At 39.7% G+C, this 17911-nt stretch overlaps 1 protein-coding gene across 9 annotated transcripts in view; it reads left to right on the top strand.

Moving 5' to 3' along the window:
- dock7 (dedicator of cytokinesis 7) overlaps nucleotides 1-17911 on the top strand; it is a 171199-nt gene that overhangs the window by 83390 nt on the left and 69898 nt on the right. For all 9 annotated transcript variants that reach the window (XM_048601895.1, XM_048601894.1, XM_048601893.1 and 6 more), the window contains 6 exons: nucleotides 2049-2135; nucleotides 3819-3914; nucleotides 8859-8999; nucleotides 10126-10239; nucleotides 11167-11337; nucleotides 13205-13344. In XM_048601895.1, coding sequence (XP_048457852.1) covers nucleotides 2049-2135; nucleotides 3819-3914; nucleotides 8859-8999; nucleotides 10126-10239; nucleotides 11167-11337; nucleotides 13205-13344 — 749 coding nt within the window. The remainder of the gene's footprint in view (nucleotides 1-2048; nucleotides 2136-3818; nucleotides 3915-8858; nucleotides 9000-10125; nucleotides 10240-11166; nucleotides 11338-13204; nucleotides 13345-17911) is intronic.

Here is a 17911-nt window from a genome sequence, read left to right as displayed (position 1 = left end):
TCCACCACTGACGCTAAGTAGCAGCAGTGTGCACTATCTACATGATGCACTGCAGAAATTCACCAGAAACCCTTAGACAACATCTTCCAAACCCATGACTACTTCTATCTGGAAAGGCAAGGCCAGCAGATACATGGGAACAACACCACCTACAAATTCCCCTCCAAGCCACTCACCACCCTGACTTGAAAAAGTATCCTTCACTGTCAAAATCCTGGAATTCTCTCCCGAATGGCATTGTGGTTCTACCTACAGCACATGGATTGCAGCGATTCAAGATGGCAGCTCACGATCACATTCTCAAGGGCAGCTGAGGACTGGCAATAAATGCTGGCCAGCCAGCAGCACTCTCAATCCACAAATGAACTTTGTTTAAAAAAATGCCTATTATCCCTAGTTCTCCACCGTCCAGGTGGGGGAAACAGTCTTTCATGATCTATTTCATAAAGTCCTGCTAAGAATTTGATAATTCACCAAGATTTCATTTGTCTAAACACCAGAAAATTTAGCTCCATTCTGTTCCATTTCTACCTATAGACCTACTCTGTCTTCCCCAAAATCAATTTAGTGAACCTTTGTTGCACTATCTCTGAGAGAACTACATCGTTAGGTAAGGAGACTGTCACAGTACGCAGTATGCCAGGTGTGGTTTCACCAATGTTGTATATAATTGAGACAAAATTTCCTTACTCTTGTTATCTAACTTTGTTGGAATGGAGGCTGCGACTTATGCCTTCCAATTTGTTTACTGTGTTGCCATATTAACTTCCCATGGTTTGCCTCTAAATTCTATAAATGCTGCAATATTTATTAATCTCTCACCTTCTTTAAAAATAAGTTCTGCTTTTCTATTTTTCCTATCAAAGTGGATAACTTCACATTTCCTCACATTATACAGCATCTGCCACATTATTGTCCAATCACTTACCCTGTCTGTATCCTTACATAGCTTCTTTGTGTCTCCTCACAACTTAATTTCCTGCCTAGGTTTGTATAATCAGTAAACTTAGATACATTACACTGAGTCACCTCATCTATGTTGTTGATGTAATTATAAATAGTTGAGGCCCAAACACTTATCCTTTTGACAACACACTCGTTACATCCTCCCAATCTTAAAATGCTGGCTTTATTCCTACTCTTTGTTTTCTATCTGTTAACTAATTCACAGTCCAGTCTAATATATTATCCCTAGTTTCCTTCATCTGAATCTTGTGTGGAACCTCTTGTATGGCTTCTTGCTGAATACCTTTTGAAAATCTAAGTATACAGCATCCACAGGTTCTCTCCAATCGATCCTACTAGTTAAATCCTTAAAAAATTCTAATATGTACGTCAAACTCAGTTTAATTTTTATAAAACCAAGCTGACTCTACATAATGATTTTATGATTTTATGATTTTCTAAGAGAAGAGAAGAATGAGGAAGGACTTTGCAGTTCTGAGGTTCTGTATAAAAATAAGTCACTTATATGGAAGAGAAAAGAACATTAAAACATCATTCATCATAATAGTTTTGATTAAAATGGCAATAGGAATATGTGATAGAGTAAATCAGAAAGAAGAAATGGTTGTCAATATATAAGTACATGTAATTTTTGAAAGCTCATTAGTTGATACACTTGAACAATCAGGAAGAATAAAATTAACTGACTTGGGTATGTAGGTAATCAACTCAACACAGATGATGTACACAAGAAATGCAATATTTTGTTTAATGCGCACTTCAATGGAATAGTTTAAACAAGAAATACTGTACCTGATGTTCCAATCAATTTTAAAACAAATAATATCAGTAACAAAGCAACATTAGAACATAATATGTCATTCAAATTCTTGTTCTGCTCTCAGTTCAGTTTTAGTAAGTAAAACTTTAGTAAGTAACATCATTACCCCTGTTATGGATGTGAAATTACAGTCATAGTTTTTGGAATATAATTTGGCAGAAGGTATTTTATGCTCTCAACTCCTCTGCATTTGCTTTAATAAATTCATTTATGCCATATCTGACTTCACCAATCTATTACCAACATTCATTCCACTCCATAGGCGATGGACCGAAGTAATCGCATGTCATCGCATACCGAAAGCACAAGTTTCTTACAAACGTTAACAGGACGATTACCAACTAAGAAGGTAGTGCACAGTACTATTGTGTGAGGCAAGTGAGGAAGGTGGGATAAATCTATTCCAGGAAGTCTTGAATGTTATCTTTAATGTTGCTTGATCAGATCTAGGAGATTATAGCCCTGATCAAGTTGAATTTTGCTGAGGAATTTGTTGCAGCATTTGTAGTCTGCAGTGTGCTAACTCAGTTTATGTATTACATTGTGTGTAACTGCACTGGTAGATTGTCATAAATCATCAGAACACAATCAGTGAGCTGATTCACATCTCAGATAATTGCATCTAACTTTAAACATCATTTAAAAAAACTTCCTTTAAGCAAACATCAGAATGGTGATTTCTCCTTGCCTGAACAATTTGTTATTGGGGACATATTCTCAGCAAATTTGTGGTTAATTATAATCCATATCTAAAAATTTGATTGGGCATATTTTTAACAGTTGCCGTAGTGGCTGATATTTTAATACACTAATGATATTGAAGTTTATAATGGAATCATTAAAACTCATTCAACAACGGAGACATTTTGTACATTTCACAGCCTGTGATAGTTCTTCCCTTACAAATGCCAAGAGGATAAAATTGAATCTGCCTTTAAGCAGTGAGTAAATGTACCCAAGTGACGCATTAAGTCACATCAATACAGGCGGTCTCAGCTTCATCTTTGGGCTGCACTAAGTTAATTGTTCACGGTGAGAACAACATTAGGGATGCCGTGTAAGACTCAGACCTGCAGTAGCTGGAAATCTGAAACAAAAATAGAGTGTGCTGGAGAAACACAACAGATCTGGCAGCATTTGAAGTGGGAAATGTTTTGAATCCAGTGACCCTTTATCACTTGGTTAGGCCTCACAGCGCCAGGGACCCGGGTTCGATTCCACCCTCGGGTGACTGTCTGTGTGGAGTTTGCACATTCTCCTCATGTCTGTGTGGGTTTCCTCTGGGTGCTCCGGTTTCCTCCCACAGTCCAAAGATGTGCAGGCTAGGTGAATTGGCCATGCTAAATTGCCCGTCGTGTTCAGGGATATGTAGATTAGGTGGGTTATGGGGGATAGGTCTAGGTTGGATGCTCTGAGGGTTGGTGTGGAGTTGTTGGGCCAAAGGGCCTGTTTCCACACTGTAGGGATTCTATGAAAATATAGCAGGAAAATCATTTCAGAAATTTCCCTTGCTACAGTAGAGCAATTCTAACTTAATGGATTAAACAGTAAAAGCTGTGAGAGATCTAGAAAATCAGATATTCAGATGAAGAATAAATCTTGTTGATTTCACTTGTGGATCCTTCTTGTAGATCTGCTGTTCCGTAAGTTTCTTCATGTCAAGTGGAAGCCCACATTTTCATCATCCCAGGTGTCCAGCTTGCAAATGTAATGGAATGAAATCCAGAGCCAAGTAGGATTCAACTCCTCAAACTACTTTGTCTTCCCTTTATCTCCCTCATAGATAACAGCATACCGTTTCATGAGATATATTGCTTTAAGCAAAGCTGTACCTTCATACTCATTGTTTTACAAACAGATTTGAATATTGTACAAAAATAGACGCACGTAGAAATTCAGCTGGAACTGAAAAGAAAACCACAAGATTGACAATACTTAATTTATCGTCTAGTTATGCTTGTAGGGTTCAGGCAGAACGAGTCTGTCCTTATTCTGGAAGAGCTTTTAATTCTTACTATGTTGTGTGACTCAGCTATTACATGAGGAACTGGCGCTGCAGTGGGTTGTGAGCAGTGGGAGTGTGCGTGAATCTGCTTTACACCAGGCCTGGTTCTTCTTTGAATTAATGGTGAGTAGAATAGCATTAAACAACATCTTTGTGAACTCTACAATTTAAAATTTAAATCCTGCTAATGCTTCCTGAATATGAGCTGAAAAAGAAATTTGTGGAAATTTTTCTTTGCTTTGACGATTTAATTTCTGAGTGCACTTAGGATTTTAGCTCCACCCCGACACAGAATATCCTAAATCACAAATGACCCTTGTTCCCACCAAAAGTGGAAATGATTCCACAATGTGAACATGATCCCTATATGCTGAATGAGCCTTGTTCATGCTATGGATTTGCAGTTACATTAAAATTCAGTTCCACAGCTATCCTGGCAGAGAGCCTTCCAGGTTGGGTGAGAGGCTAGTTTAGGCCTTCAATTATGAAATTAGTTTTATTTTATTGGCATGATAATTTAAGAGCTCAGGCATCAGGACTGTTCTACTTTGTTTCCTAAAGCATGCGTCTACCCATTTTATATTAGGTAATGTTACCTTGTGAAAGTAATGCTGTTATATAAATGGAGGCTTCTTTGAAATTGTGTGAGGTTAGCTCATGTGACAGCCATCTCTCATTTAGCTCAGTTTACCTTTGGGGGAAGCGCTTATTGGCGCTCTCTGTTTTAATCAATGAACTTGGAAAACCATTGGATAAGTAAGTGTGATTATAGCTATTAAGAATCTGAATTTTGAGCAAGATCTCTAGACATACAGTTATAACACTGGCATCTACTTGGCATCATGCAAAATTGCTTAGTTATGTCCTGTGCACTAAAAGGACAAAATGAACCTAGGCAATTACTGCCCTATCAGACTACTTTTGATTATCAGCAAAAGTGATGTAAGATATTAACTACACTGCTAGCAAGTGACACATATGCAACAATAACTTGTTTATTGATGCTCAGTTTCAGTTCAATCACTGATCTTCTGACCTCATTACAATCCTGGACTAAATGTGGACAAAAAAGCTGAATTCAGAAGGGGAAGTGAGGTGACTGCCTTTAATATAGGCAACATTTGGCTGAGTATGGCATGTAGGAAACACTGGAGTGTTAGAAACCTTGCTGATTATTCATTATTTTCAGTTTTATTCTTTTAGTGATTTTGGTTTGGGACTAAAGATGACTTGTGGATTTTGTGAAACTGTTCGTGGTGAAAGGAAAATAACAGACGAAATAAGCTTTTGTTTGTTTGTGAGGCCAGGCCTGAAGGCTAATTGCAGGCTGAGCCTTGGCCAAAAGTGATCCGATAGATGCAGTGACCCCAGGAAGAACATTGTTTCAGCAGGTCTGGAAGAGACGCATGTTCTAGCAGATGGCTGTTGCTAAATGGTAATTGAGGCCTCAGGAAGTGACGATCAGTCTGTCAGGGTGGAATCAATGTTTGAGTTGTTTTTGAACTGTATTTTCTGGGGGGATGTCAGCTTGGCTGCTAACAATACAACATGAAGTTTTCTGCCCAATCTCCCAAACCAGCTTCCAGAAGCCTAAAGAGTATAAAGCTGAGTTAGAAGTATTACTACCTTTACCTGAATCAGCTGAAAAGGTGATTCTGGTCAACATTTCAGAAAAGCAACCAAGGAGTACACATTTATACCTGTGAAACAATTAATCACAACACCCATTTAAATAATATGATCAGTTTTGTTATTTTCTTCTATTAATTCCCTTAACTGTGTTTGTTTGCCTGTCAGTCTTTTGTGAGAATGGGGGCTGAAAACAAATATTTAGGGTTTAAAGCATAGCCTCAGTCAGTTTACCTTGTTTAATTTTTCTTATCTGCTAAAGCTATTGTGTATTTAATAAGTTTTTAAGTCTTGTTTGAGATACAAGACTAGTGTCTGGAATTAATTGTTCACAAAGTCTGGGAATGGTCATTCAAAACCCTGTTTAGGAACCTTTGGAGTAACAATTTGGATCTATGGTGGTTTAATTTTACTGTGTTGCAAATGCAGAGGTAGAAGTCTGATTTGGTTCAGCTGTCTGACTCTATGTTGTAACAGAAGCCAATGGAAATTAAAGGTAAAGCTCTCTGCTAGTTGTTGTTATACCCAGCAGAATGGTGGATGGTTGTTGTTATTGGATGACAATCATCTCAGCCACAGGACATCTCTGCAGGAGTTCCTCAGGACAGTGTTCTCGTACCCACCATCTTCAGCTGCTTCTCAATGACCTTACTTTCCTCATGAGGTCAGAAGTGGGGATGTTCGCTGATGATTGCACATACACAGCATTAATTGCAGCTCCTCAGATACTGAAGCAGTCTTTGTACAAATACAGAAAGACCTGGACCAACAGTCAGTCTTGAGTTGACAAGTGGAGGGGAAAGTAACATTTGCAGCCCACAAATGCTATGAGGAGATAATGATGTAGTGTTAATTGCACTGGACTAGTAATCTAGAGACCCAGGTAAATGCCACGGATTGTTGGAGTTTGAATTCAGTTAATACATTTGGAATATAAAAAACTAGCCTTAGTAATGGGACCGATGAAACTGTCATTGCTTGATTGTTATTAAAACTATTCTTGTTTGCCTTTGAAATGGCTGAGAAAGCCTCTCAGTTCAAGCGCAACTAATGATGGGTAACATATGCTGGTCTTGCCAGAAAATGTCCTTATTCTGTGAAAGAATAAAGAAAAAGAAAAGTGCCAGGCAATGACCATCTCTAACAAGTGTCACAAAGTTGCCAAGTACTTATGAATTAGAAGGCAGGAAGTTAGAATTTGTCGGTAAAAATGATTGTGGGGGAAAAGAGTGCTGCGGTCACTTTAAAGGATTTGTGCTTTGTATGTGCGTAGAGATTTTTAAAATGGAGGTCTGTGAGTAACTGGAGGGTGCAATTACAGAACGTACTTGAAATGGGAACATTTGTAGCAAAAGGGCCTTACAGGTGAAAAGCAAAACCTCACTTGTTTTGATGTTTTGACGACAAGTTCAAATTTAACCAATCAATTTAAACCAAGCCCTTAGAAAATAAAAACCTATTAAATTTAAATCCAATTGTGTTGACAGCCTGAACCCAATAATATTGTGAGAATTTGTCGGTGGTATTTTAAGGTGGTATCGTCGGTGGTATTTAAGAAAGTGATTTTTGAAAATTGGCAGAGAGAGAGGGAGAGAGGCAGCTGCCATAAGACAACACCTTTTGTTCTCAGAGAAAGCCCATCTAGTTTAAAGGTACCATGGTAGTTTAGTTAAAAGGCTTCATTGAAGCAATTACAGAAAAATATCTGTAAAGGAAGATCGTCAGGAAAAAGGCTGGAGAAAGCAGGCGGTTCCAGAAGACAGTCTCTGTGAACTTGGAGAGATTAAGTTTCAATTTATTGTGTTGTTATTAATTGGATTTATTAAGTGGGACTTGTGTTTAGATGAACAGTATTCCAGGAGAATTTAGTTTAGCTATGGAGTAGTTAGTATAAAGGGGGGAAATTGTTCAGTTTGTTAGTATCTCTTTTAATTTGTTCATTATTAAGGTTAAATAAATAAATTGTTACTTGTTATTTATAAAGTGGATTAGGAATTTCCTTTAACCATTAATTTAACAGATTATGAGAGGAGAGGCTAGCTTTTCTGGGTGTTTCGGGGGTAACTATTAGAAGGGAACCTCCACTTGCATAGTAGCAGTTTGGGGCTTGTGTCAGTTTAAGTATTAGAAGGGTTTGGCCATTCCCCCTTCATAACAGATATACCAAATTAACAAACTTCCTGCTTTCCAATTCATAAATACTTCGCAACTTCGCAACACAAGAGCATCCAACGTTTGACATTTAATGGCATTGCCATCACTGAATCCCCACCATCAACATCTTGGGGGTTACCATTGAACAGAAACTGAACTGGATAAGACATATAATTACTGTGATTACAAAGGCAGGTCAGAGGCTGGGAATTCTACAGCGCAAAGCCCACCTCCTGACCATTCAGAATTTGTTCACTATCTACAAAACACAAGTTAGGAATGTGATAGAATAATCCCCAATTGCCTGGATGAGTGTAGCTCCATCAGCACTCAAGAGGCTTGAAACCATTCAGGAGAAAGCAGCCCATTTGATTGGCACCCCTCTAATACAACCAACATACAGTGGCAGCAAAATGCACTGCAGCAATGCACCAAGACTTCTTTAACAGTACCTTCCAAATCCATGACTTCTACTGTCTAGAAGAGCAAGGGCAGCATGGTGGCTCAGTGGTTAGCACTGCTGCTTCACAGTGCAAGGGACCTGGTTTCAGTTCTACCCTCGGGCGACTGTCTGTGTGGAGTTTGCACATTCTCCCTGTGTCTGTGTGGGTTTCCACTGGGTGCTCCAGTTTCCTCCCACACTCCAGAGATGTGGATTGCCCACAGTGTCCAGGGATGTGTAGGTTAGGTGGATTAGCCAAGGGAAGTGCAGGGATAGAGGGATAGAGTAGGAGGTGTCAATCCGGGTGGGATGTTCTTTGGAGAGCCAGTGTGGACTTGTTGGGCCAAATCGCCTGTTTCCACGCTATCGGGATTCTGTAGATGGGAGCAAGAAGCTATGCAAGCCACACACTGTTCTACCTTGGAGCTGTATTACTGTTCCATCATTGTGACTGGGTCAACATCCTGGTACTGTCTCCCTTAACAGTACTGTGGTGTACCGACACCACATTGAATTCAGTGGTTCAAGAAGGCAGCTGAACACCATCTTCTGCAGGTCATTTATGGATGGGCACAACAAATGCTGGCGTATCCAACAATTGGATATGTTTTTGAAGAGAGAAGTAATTGAGTGAGTTAGTCAGTTGGTGGTTGCTGGTGGGTCAGTGGGGTTGAGGATATAAGAATAAAATGATGGACTTTATGGTGCGGATAGCATTTTCCAATTTCCAGAAGTTATTGCACTGATTTTGTCTCTATACTTGAACCAAAATGTACTGCAAGTTCTTTTTAATATTTACATCTAGAACTAATGTTTTGTGTAATGTGTTACTTATTGAACAGGTGAAAAGCATGGTGCACCATTTATATTTTTCTGACAAACTTGACACGTCAAGAAAAGCCCGATTTCCAGAAAGATTCATGGATGACATCGCTGCATTGGTTAGCATGATTGCAGGGGATATAGTGACAAGATTTCAGAAGGTATTGGCTGAACTTATTCTTATTTCAATTTTTACACATGTGAGCATATCAGCCAGGTAGAACCACATTTGACTCCTGGTTCATGCTGTACTTACTGTTTTATGTCAGGGGAAGAGTTCATAAGCTAAGAAATGCGAGCCAAGAGTAGGCCTTTCAGCTCTTTGGACCCACCTTACCATTCAGTATAATCATGTTTGCTCTTCTACATGAACTCCACCTCTCCAAGTTTTTCCCATATTCCCTAATTCTTTGGTATCCAAAAATCAATCGATTACCATCTTGTATATAGGAATAGAACCACTTGGGGTACTTCTGGGTTGAGGAGCAAAATGATCAGGCAGAATTCCTTTCCCTGGTTGTTATCCAGTGAGTCCAGTTAAAGTGTAACCCAGTGTGGGTTTACTAGTGATTGTGGTGGACACGGTTTTTCCTTTTATTGTCTGGGCTGAAGCATGAAGAATGACTTTATTGGACAGGGTACAGAATTTTGGCTGGCAAATATAGACCCATTCAAACATAAGTAAATGTCTTCAGAGATGATTGGGAGAATGGTGAGGAAAAGGTGTTAAATTTAATCCAGGCAGCAGATCAATTTGTTGCATTGGGCTTGTTTTTTTCTTTATTCGTTCATGGGACATGGGCGTTGTTGGCCATGCAGCATTTGTTGCCCATCCCTAACTGCCCAGAGTGCAGTTAAGAGTCAACCACATTGCTGTAGGTCTGGAGTCACATGTAGTCCAAACCAGGTAAGGATGGCAGTTTCCTTCCTTAAAGGACATTAGTGAACCAAATGGGTTTTTCCGACAATTGACAATGGATTCATGATCATCGTTAGACTCTTAATTCCAGATTTCTTTTTTTGAACTCAAATTCCTCAATCCGCTGTGGTGGGATTCGAACCCAGGTCCCCAGAACGTTACCTGGTCTCTGGATTAACAGTTCAGCAATAATACCACTAGGCCATTGTTTACCCCCATTTTGGGCTAAATTTACGCTAGGTGAGTTTTGGACTTAGTGGAAAATTTTATGTGTGTTTTTATGATATGCCCAGTACAAGTAGTGTTCCTTGAATTCCGAGTTACAAAGGAATGCTCATGGTGTAAATAAATTTTTTCTTTATTTTTAGGATATAGAACTGATTGAGCGACTAAACGTCAGTCTTGCATTTTTTCTCAATGACTTGTTTTCAGTGATGGATCGTGGTTTTGTCTTTTCCCTAACGAAAACCTACTGGAAGCAGGTAATGAACATATACCCACCTACCTTTTCAGAGTGAAAAGACTATTAAACAATTTGACTTTTTAAAAATAGCATTTGTCCTTACTGCCTAGTAGCTAGAGCATAAAAGAACTCCTGACATTTAAGTGTAATGCTGAGCCACACATACCAGGAAGATCCTCAGATTTATTCTATAGTCAGCTGGCTGACAACAAACTGGACAACATCAGACCCATGCTGTCATTGGAATGGTGAGAGTTGGCTCAGTTCCTAGAATAATTGAAATGTAAAATATTCTCCTCATGCCCACTAACTTCCGTTGTCCCACTCAGCAGAAAATTAAGAAGTATTACGCATAATTGGAAAATCAATTGTACAGGAAACAGACAAGTCGGTTTGAAATTATTTGGGTTAACTTTTCTGTGAGCAACAGTTTTAAAATAGTGAAATTGATAGTAAAATTATTTAGGTATGATAACAAAAGAAAGAATTTGCAGTCACAGCAATTTTTTTTCTTGCATAGTTTGTCAAGATATTCCAAATTATTTTATATCCGACATTTACTTTTTGAAATAAACACAAAACTGCACTTGTTGAAAATCTGACTCAAAAACACAGAGTGCTGGAGAAACATAGCAGGTCTGGCGATATCCCTTGAGGGTCACTGGACTCGAAACATTACCTCTGTTTTCCTCTCAACAGATGCTTCCAGACCTGAGGTGTTTCTCCATTACTTTTTGTAATATAGTTACTATTAGCAATTTGAACAAACTTTCTCACATGTTAGCAAAAAAAACTGCCAAACAGAAGGCCTCATTTTAATTGAAATTGTTACTATTATAAACAATTTATTTATTTTATTGAAACTGCAGATCTGTGCCCTTAGGGTTTATTTATTTATTTTTGCAGTGATTTTATTATTTAAAAGTTGTGTCTACTATTTGTCTAGGTTTCTTCAAAGCTTTATGCGTTACAGACTCCAAGTATGCTTGTGTCATTGAGATTGGACTTCCTGCGAATCATCTGCAGTCATGAGCATTATGTTACACTGAACTTACCATGCAGTCTTCTTACACCTCCATCCTCTCCATCCCCCTCTGTGTCTTCGGCAACAAGTCAGGTACATTTTTCACTGGCATGTGATTATTGAAGTGTTTTTTTCTTCAGGAAACCTTCAAAAGCTACCAGACAGAAGGTTATTGGATAAGATTAAAGAAGGTGAATTTTACAGTGTATAGAAGAGAGGATACAGAATTGGAGGTACCTGTAATTTGTTAGAATGTTCGGAAGTGTCTTGTAGTATCCTACAGAATTCTGTTGTAAGACCATTTCTTTCTACTATGCCTGTCAATAATTTTGATATAAGGCAAGAGTGAATGGGATCCAAACTTGACATGCTATGAAAAAAGAGGCATGGTAAATAATTTTGAGGACCAAAGGAAGCTGCAAAGAGAGAAAGACAAGATGGTAGAATGGACAAAAGATTGTATTTGAAATTCAAAGCCAATAAATATGAGACAGTAAATTTGTATATGAGACAGTAAATTTGTAACTTCACTAAAAATAGTAATTGTACTTTGAAAAGCCAGTAATGTAGAACAGCAGAGGGGTTTGATTTTCATGTTAGCAAGTAGCACCTCTAGTGAATAGTGAATAGTACCATGAAAAGTTGATGAAATGGTGGCGTTTATGGCAAAATTTAAAAAAAAATGAATGAAAGGATATTATAAAATATTGGGAAGACCAAAGGCAATTCCTTTATAACAACAAATTGCAACCCTCAGTTACTGACTCCAAACCTCTTTCACAGCCTTGATGTTATTTTTAATCTGCAGATGAGTTTCCAACCTCTTACCTGCACCATCACTAACACCATCTATTTCCACCTTAATAATATTGCCTGACTCCACCTTTCCCTCAGCTGTTGAAGGCTTCATTCGTTTCTTTGTTACCTCAAGACTTCACTCTGCTAATGTACTTCTGGCCTTCCTTCCACATTCTATCCTAAATAAGCATGAGGGTATTCCAATATTCTGTTGCTCATTCCCTTCCTCACAAAACGTTCTGTTCACTTATCGATATTAAAATTTGTATCCTTGATTTCAGATCCCTCCAGCTTCAGCCTTCTCATCTCCTCCAATTAAACAAGCTTCTGAGATATTTGCAATTGTTTAATTGGTCCTCCCTAACTTTTTAAGTGCCCTTCTGTTCTGACCTTCTTTAAGGTGTTTAGACAGTAGGCTCTGGAATTTCATCTCTAAACTTCTCCACTGCTTTGCCCTCTTTTAACACGCACCTTAAAACCTAACTCTTTAACTAAGCTTTTGGCATTTGCGCTAATATCATTTTATGGTGTCACATTTTGCCTTACAGTTTAATGCTCCTGTGTCATGCAATGTTTTATTACTGTAAAGATGCTATATAAATACAAGTTGTTAATATAACTGAGAACCTGTGTAAAATAAGTTTAAAGTTGAAGTAGTGTGTGTCATTTTTGGCTCCACACTATAAGAAAGATGTAGAAATGTAATGTACCGCACAAAGTCATCAGGACGCTGTCTGTATGAAAAAAATACAGGAAAAAGTCTGTAAAAATTAGTTCTTCTTGGAATAGAGTGTAATATTGAAACAATTTAATAGGGATCCTTAAAATGTTGAAATGATGGGAAAATTAGATTACAAATGAAAGGTCGAGAATGAAGAAAAGGTATAGAAGATTAAACATAAGAAACTTAAAGAGAGATCAGAAAAATTTACATTACAAATGGAGTTCTGAGACTGTGGAATACACCACCAGAGTTAGAGATTGCAGCAACCACCAAAGCAATGGTTAAGAATAGACCAAAAGCTGATTTAAGAGTAACAAAGGGATTTGGAAAAAAGGCTGATGTATGACAGTGGGATTGTTTGAAGGATAAATATGAATTAGTTCAACTGAATTGCCTGTTTTGATGTTGTAATTAATTCCAGTTTGTTTGATTTTCCAGAGTTCTGGGTTTTCTACAATTGTTCAAGACCAGAAGATTGCTAATATGTTTGAGTTGTCAGTTCCATTCCGTCAGCAGCACTACCTAGCAGGACTCGTACTTACTGAGTTAGCACTTATTCTAGATCCAGAGGCAGAGGGGTGAGTTGTAAAAGATGCGTATTTGTAGTATGTTTGTCTCCCGATCTTTATTGCTTATGTCATCAAAAACCCCTCTTTGAGATGGTGGGAGGGAATTAAAATTTTTCTCGCATTAGTCCTGATGAAAGAATGTAGTTGCAGCATGGATTAAGTATTGGCTAACAGACAGGAAACACATAATAGAAATAAGCAGGTTATTTCTGGAGATAGTGGGAACTGCCGATGCTGGAGAGCCTGAGATAACAAGGTGTAGAGCTGGATGAACACAGCAGGCCAAGCAGCATTAGAGGAGCAGGAAAGCTGACGTTTCAGGTCTGGACCCTTCTTCAGAAATGGGGGAGGGGAAGAGGATTCTGAAATAAATAGAGAGGGGGGAGGCGGATGGAAGATGGATAAAGGAGCAGATAGTTGGAGAGGAGACAGACAGGTCAAAGAGGCAGGGATGGAGCCAGTAAAGGTGAGTGTAGGTGGGTTTCTTTGATTACAAGAAAGTATTCACTAACATCTTCCACCCCAACCTTAAATTCACCTGAACCATCTCCGATACCCCTCTCTCCTTCCTGGACCTGTCTGTTTCCATCTCTGGCAACCACCTAGAAACCGATATCCATTTCAATCCCACCGACTCCCACAACTACCTAGAATACACCTCCTCTCACCCACCTTCCTGCAAAAATGCCATCCCCTATTCCCAATTCCTTTGTCTCCACCGCATCTGCTCCCGAGATGAGGCATTCCACTCCCGGACATCCCAAATGTCCTCGTTTTTCAAGGACCGCAACTTCCCCTCCACAGTGGTCGGAAACGCCCTCAACCGTGTCTTTCACATTTCCCGCAACTCATCCTTCACACCCCCTCCCCGCAATAACAACCAAAAAAGAATCCCCCTCGTCCTTACGTACCACCCCACCAACCTCCAGATCCAACGCATCATCCTCCGGCACTGCAATCTGACCCCACTACCAAAGACATTTTTCCCTTCCCACCCTTATCTGCCTTCCCGAGGGACCACACTCTCCGTGACTCCATTGTCCGCTCCACACTCCCCACCAGCCCCACCACACCTGGCACTTTTCCCTGCAACCGCAGGAAGTGCTACACCTGACCCTACATCTACCCCCTCACCCCCATCCCAGGCCCCAAGAAAACCTTCCACATCAAACAGATGTTCACTTGCACATCTGCTAATGTGGTATACTGTATCCTCTGTTCCCGATGTGGCCTCCTCTACATCGGAGAAACCAAGCAGAGGCTTGGAGACCGCTTTGTGGAACACCTATGCTCGGTTCGCGACAAACGACTGCACCTCCCAGTCGCGAACCATTTCAACTTCCCCTCCCATTCCTTGGACGACATGTCCATCCTGGGGCTCCTCCAGTGCCACAACGATGCCACCCGAAGGTTGCAGGAACAGCACCTCCTATTTCGCTTGGGAACTCTGCAGCCCAGTGGTATCAATGTGGACTTCACAAGCTTCAAAATCTCCCCTCCCCCTACCGCATCCCAAAACCAGCCCAGCTCGTCCCCGCCTCCCTAACCTCTCTGTCCTTCCTCCCACCTCAAGCCCCACCCCCACCTCCTACCTACCAGCCTCATCCCGCCTCCTTGGCCTGACCGTCCTCCCTGGACTGACCTATCCCCTCCCGAACTCCCCACCTACGCTCACCTTTACTGGCTCCACCCCCGCCTCTTTGACCTGTCTGTCTCCTCTCTACCTGTCTGCTCCTTTATCCATCTTCGATCCGCCTCCCCCTCTCTCCCTATTTATTTCAGAATCCCCTTCCCCTCCCCCATTTCTGAAGAAGGGTCCAGACCGAAATGTCAGCTTTCCTGCTCCTCAGATGCTGCTTGGCCTGCTGTGTTCATCCAGCTCTACACCTTGTTATATCAGGTTATTTCTGGAGTTGGCAGGTAGTGAATAATGGAGAACAATATAGATCAATGTTTGGCTGCAGCTATTTAGAATCATATATCAATGACTTAAATGAAAAGATCATGGTTAAAATATCTAACTTACAAGGTTGAGTGGGAAAAGAGTCTGTAAGAAAGACTTAAAGAAACTACAAAAGGATTTAGATAGATTAATTGAGTAGACACGAAAGTGGCAAATGGAATATAATATAAAATAATGTGAAATAATCAATATTGCTTGGAAAATAGAAAATATTTTCTACATTGTGATAAACTCGAAAATGTTAGTGTTCAGAGGAATCTGGTTGCCTGGGTGCACATAAATCATAGACATTAAAATACAAGTACGGCAAGTATTTAGGAAAAGAAAACAGTGCAATAGCCTTTAATACAAAAGGATTAAAGAACAAGAGTCAAAATATCTCAGTACAATTGTGTAGGGCCTTGGTGAAACCACAACTGGAGTCATGTGTAAAGTGTTAGACTTACCTAAGGAACAACATGCTGACCTTAGAGGAAGTGCAGCAAATGTTAGCTCAATCAGTTCCTAGGATGAAAGTGTTGTCTTTTGCGGATAAGTTGAATAAACTAGACCTATCTTCGCAGAATCATAGAAAGTTTATGGCACAGATGTAGGCCACTTGGCCCATGATGCCTGCACTGGCCAAGAAAGAGCTACCCAGCCTATTCACGCTTTCCAGCATTTGGTCTGATGCAGTGTTACGGCACTTGAGATGCATATCCAGACACCTTTTAAATAAGGTGAGGGTTCCTGCATCCACTACTCTTTAAGGCAGTGAGTTATAGACCCCTACCACCTGCATAATGTACTATCTTTTCTTCATCTCCCCTGTACTTTTTCCACCAATCACTTTAAAACTCTGACCCTAGTCACTCATCATCTTGCTAAAGTAAAAAGGCCCTTCTCATCCACTCTATCCAGGCCCTTCAGAATTTTGAACATCTCAGTCAAATATCCGAGATGACCAAACCCAGCTTATCCATTCTTTCTTCTTCGCTGCATTTTTCCAATCCTGGCAACATTCTTGCAAATGCCTTCTGTACCCTCTTTAGTGCAGTTATATCCTTTTTATGATGAGGTGTTCTTAACTGTGCACAGTACTCCAAGTTATGGCTTGAGTATTAAGTTATACAGTTCCAGCATAACAGTGCTCTTACATTCTATATCTTAGGTAATAAAGGAAAGGATTACATATGCCTCCTTAGCCACCTAATTGATCTGTCCTTCTACCTTCAAGGATCTCTGGATATTCATTCCAGGGTCCCCCATTTCTTTGCAGCATTGTCCCAATAATTGTTTATTCTTTTTCTTTATTTGACCTCCCAAATGCATCGTCTTGTACTTTTCTAGGTTGAATTCCATTTGCTACTTTACTGTCCAACTGACTATTCTCCATTGATACCTTCCTGCAGTTTACAGCCATTCTCCTCATTTTCAAATGTTTCAATGTTTGTGTTGTCTGAAAATTTTCTTGATCATGTCCCTTGCATTTACATCCAAATCATTAACATATGCCATAAAAAGTAGGGGTCCTAGTACTGATCTCTGCAGAACCTCACTGGAAATGGGCTTCCAGTTGCAAAGCTATCAATCAACAATTACCCTTTGTTTCCTGCACTGAACCAATTTTGTGTCCAGCTTGGTATATCCCCCTGGTTTCCATGGTTGTTAATTATTTTCAGCCAGTCTGCCAAGTGGGACCTTGTCAAGAGGCTTGCTAAGATCCATGTAGACCACATCAACTGCATTACCTTTGTCAATCTTCCTTGTCACTTTCTCAAAAAATTCTATAACGTTTGTAAGACAAGGTCTTCCCTTTACAACTTCATGCGCTGAGTGTCCCTGACTAATCTGTACCTTTCTAAGTGACAGTTTATCCCATCTCTCAGAACTGATTTTAAAAAATTGCCTACTACTGAGCTTAGACTAACTGGCCTAAAATTATTCGGTCCATCCCTCACTCCCTTTTTAAAGAGAGCCAAAATGTTAGCAGTCTGGGCTGCAATCGTCCTGTATTCAGTGAGGATTGGAAATAATGGTACGAACTTCTTCTATTTTCTGTCTTACTTCTTTTAACAGGCTGGGATGTGTTTCATTCAGCCCTGGTTATCTATTCACTTTATTGCATGTTGATCCCATTCATAATTCTCTCCTTATAATTATCATGCTTCACGTCTTTAAGTGCATTATCTACATTATTTCTCTTTTTTAAAAGATGAACACAAAATATATTTCAAGAACCATACCAATGTCATCTGTGTCAATACATAGGTTACCTTTCAGTGTTTTATGCGACCTTGTCTCTTCTTAGTCATCCTCATACTCTTAATGTATCGATAAAACATCCTTGATTTTATTTCCCAATATTTTTTCATGACTGCTCTTTGCCTTGCTCATTTCCTTTTTGATGTCCCTCTCCATTTTCATACTCCTCATGTTTCTGTAATTCTCGGTGTCAGATATAAGCTTTCCTTTTCTGCCGTATCTTATGCTGTAAGTTGCCTGATATCTGGCAGCTGTAGATTAGGGCATCCTACTCTTTTTCTTTGTGGGAACGTAGTTACTCTGAACCTGTTGAATCTCCTCTTTGAAAACCTTCCACTGCTTTGACACTGATTTATGCTCAAACATCTG

Source organism: Rhincodon typus, chromosome 10, assembly GCF_021869965.1.
Source record: "Rhincodon typus isolate 14 chromosome 10, sRhiTyp1.1, whole genome shotgun sequence".
NCBI classification, from domain to species: domain Eukaryota; kingdom Metazoa; phylum Chordata; class Chondrichthyes; order Orectolobiformes; family Rhincodontidae; genus Rhincodon; species Rhincodon typus.
Note: the sequence above shows the minus strand (reverse complement) of the source record. Positions and strands in the feature narration are given on the sequence as shown.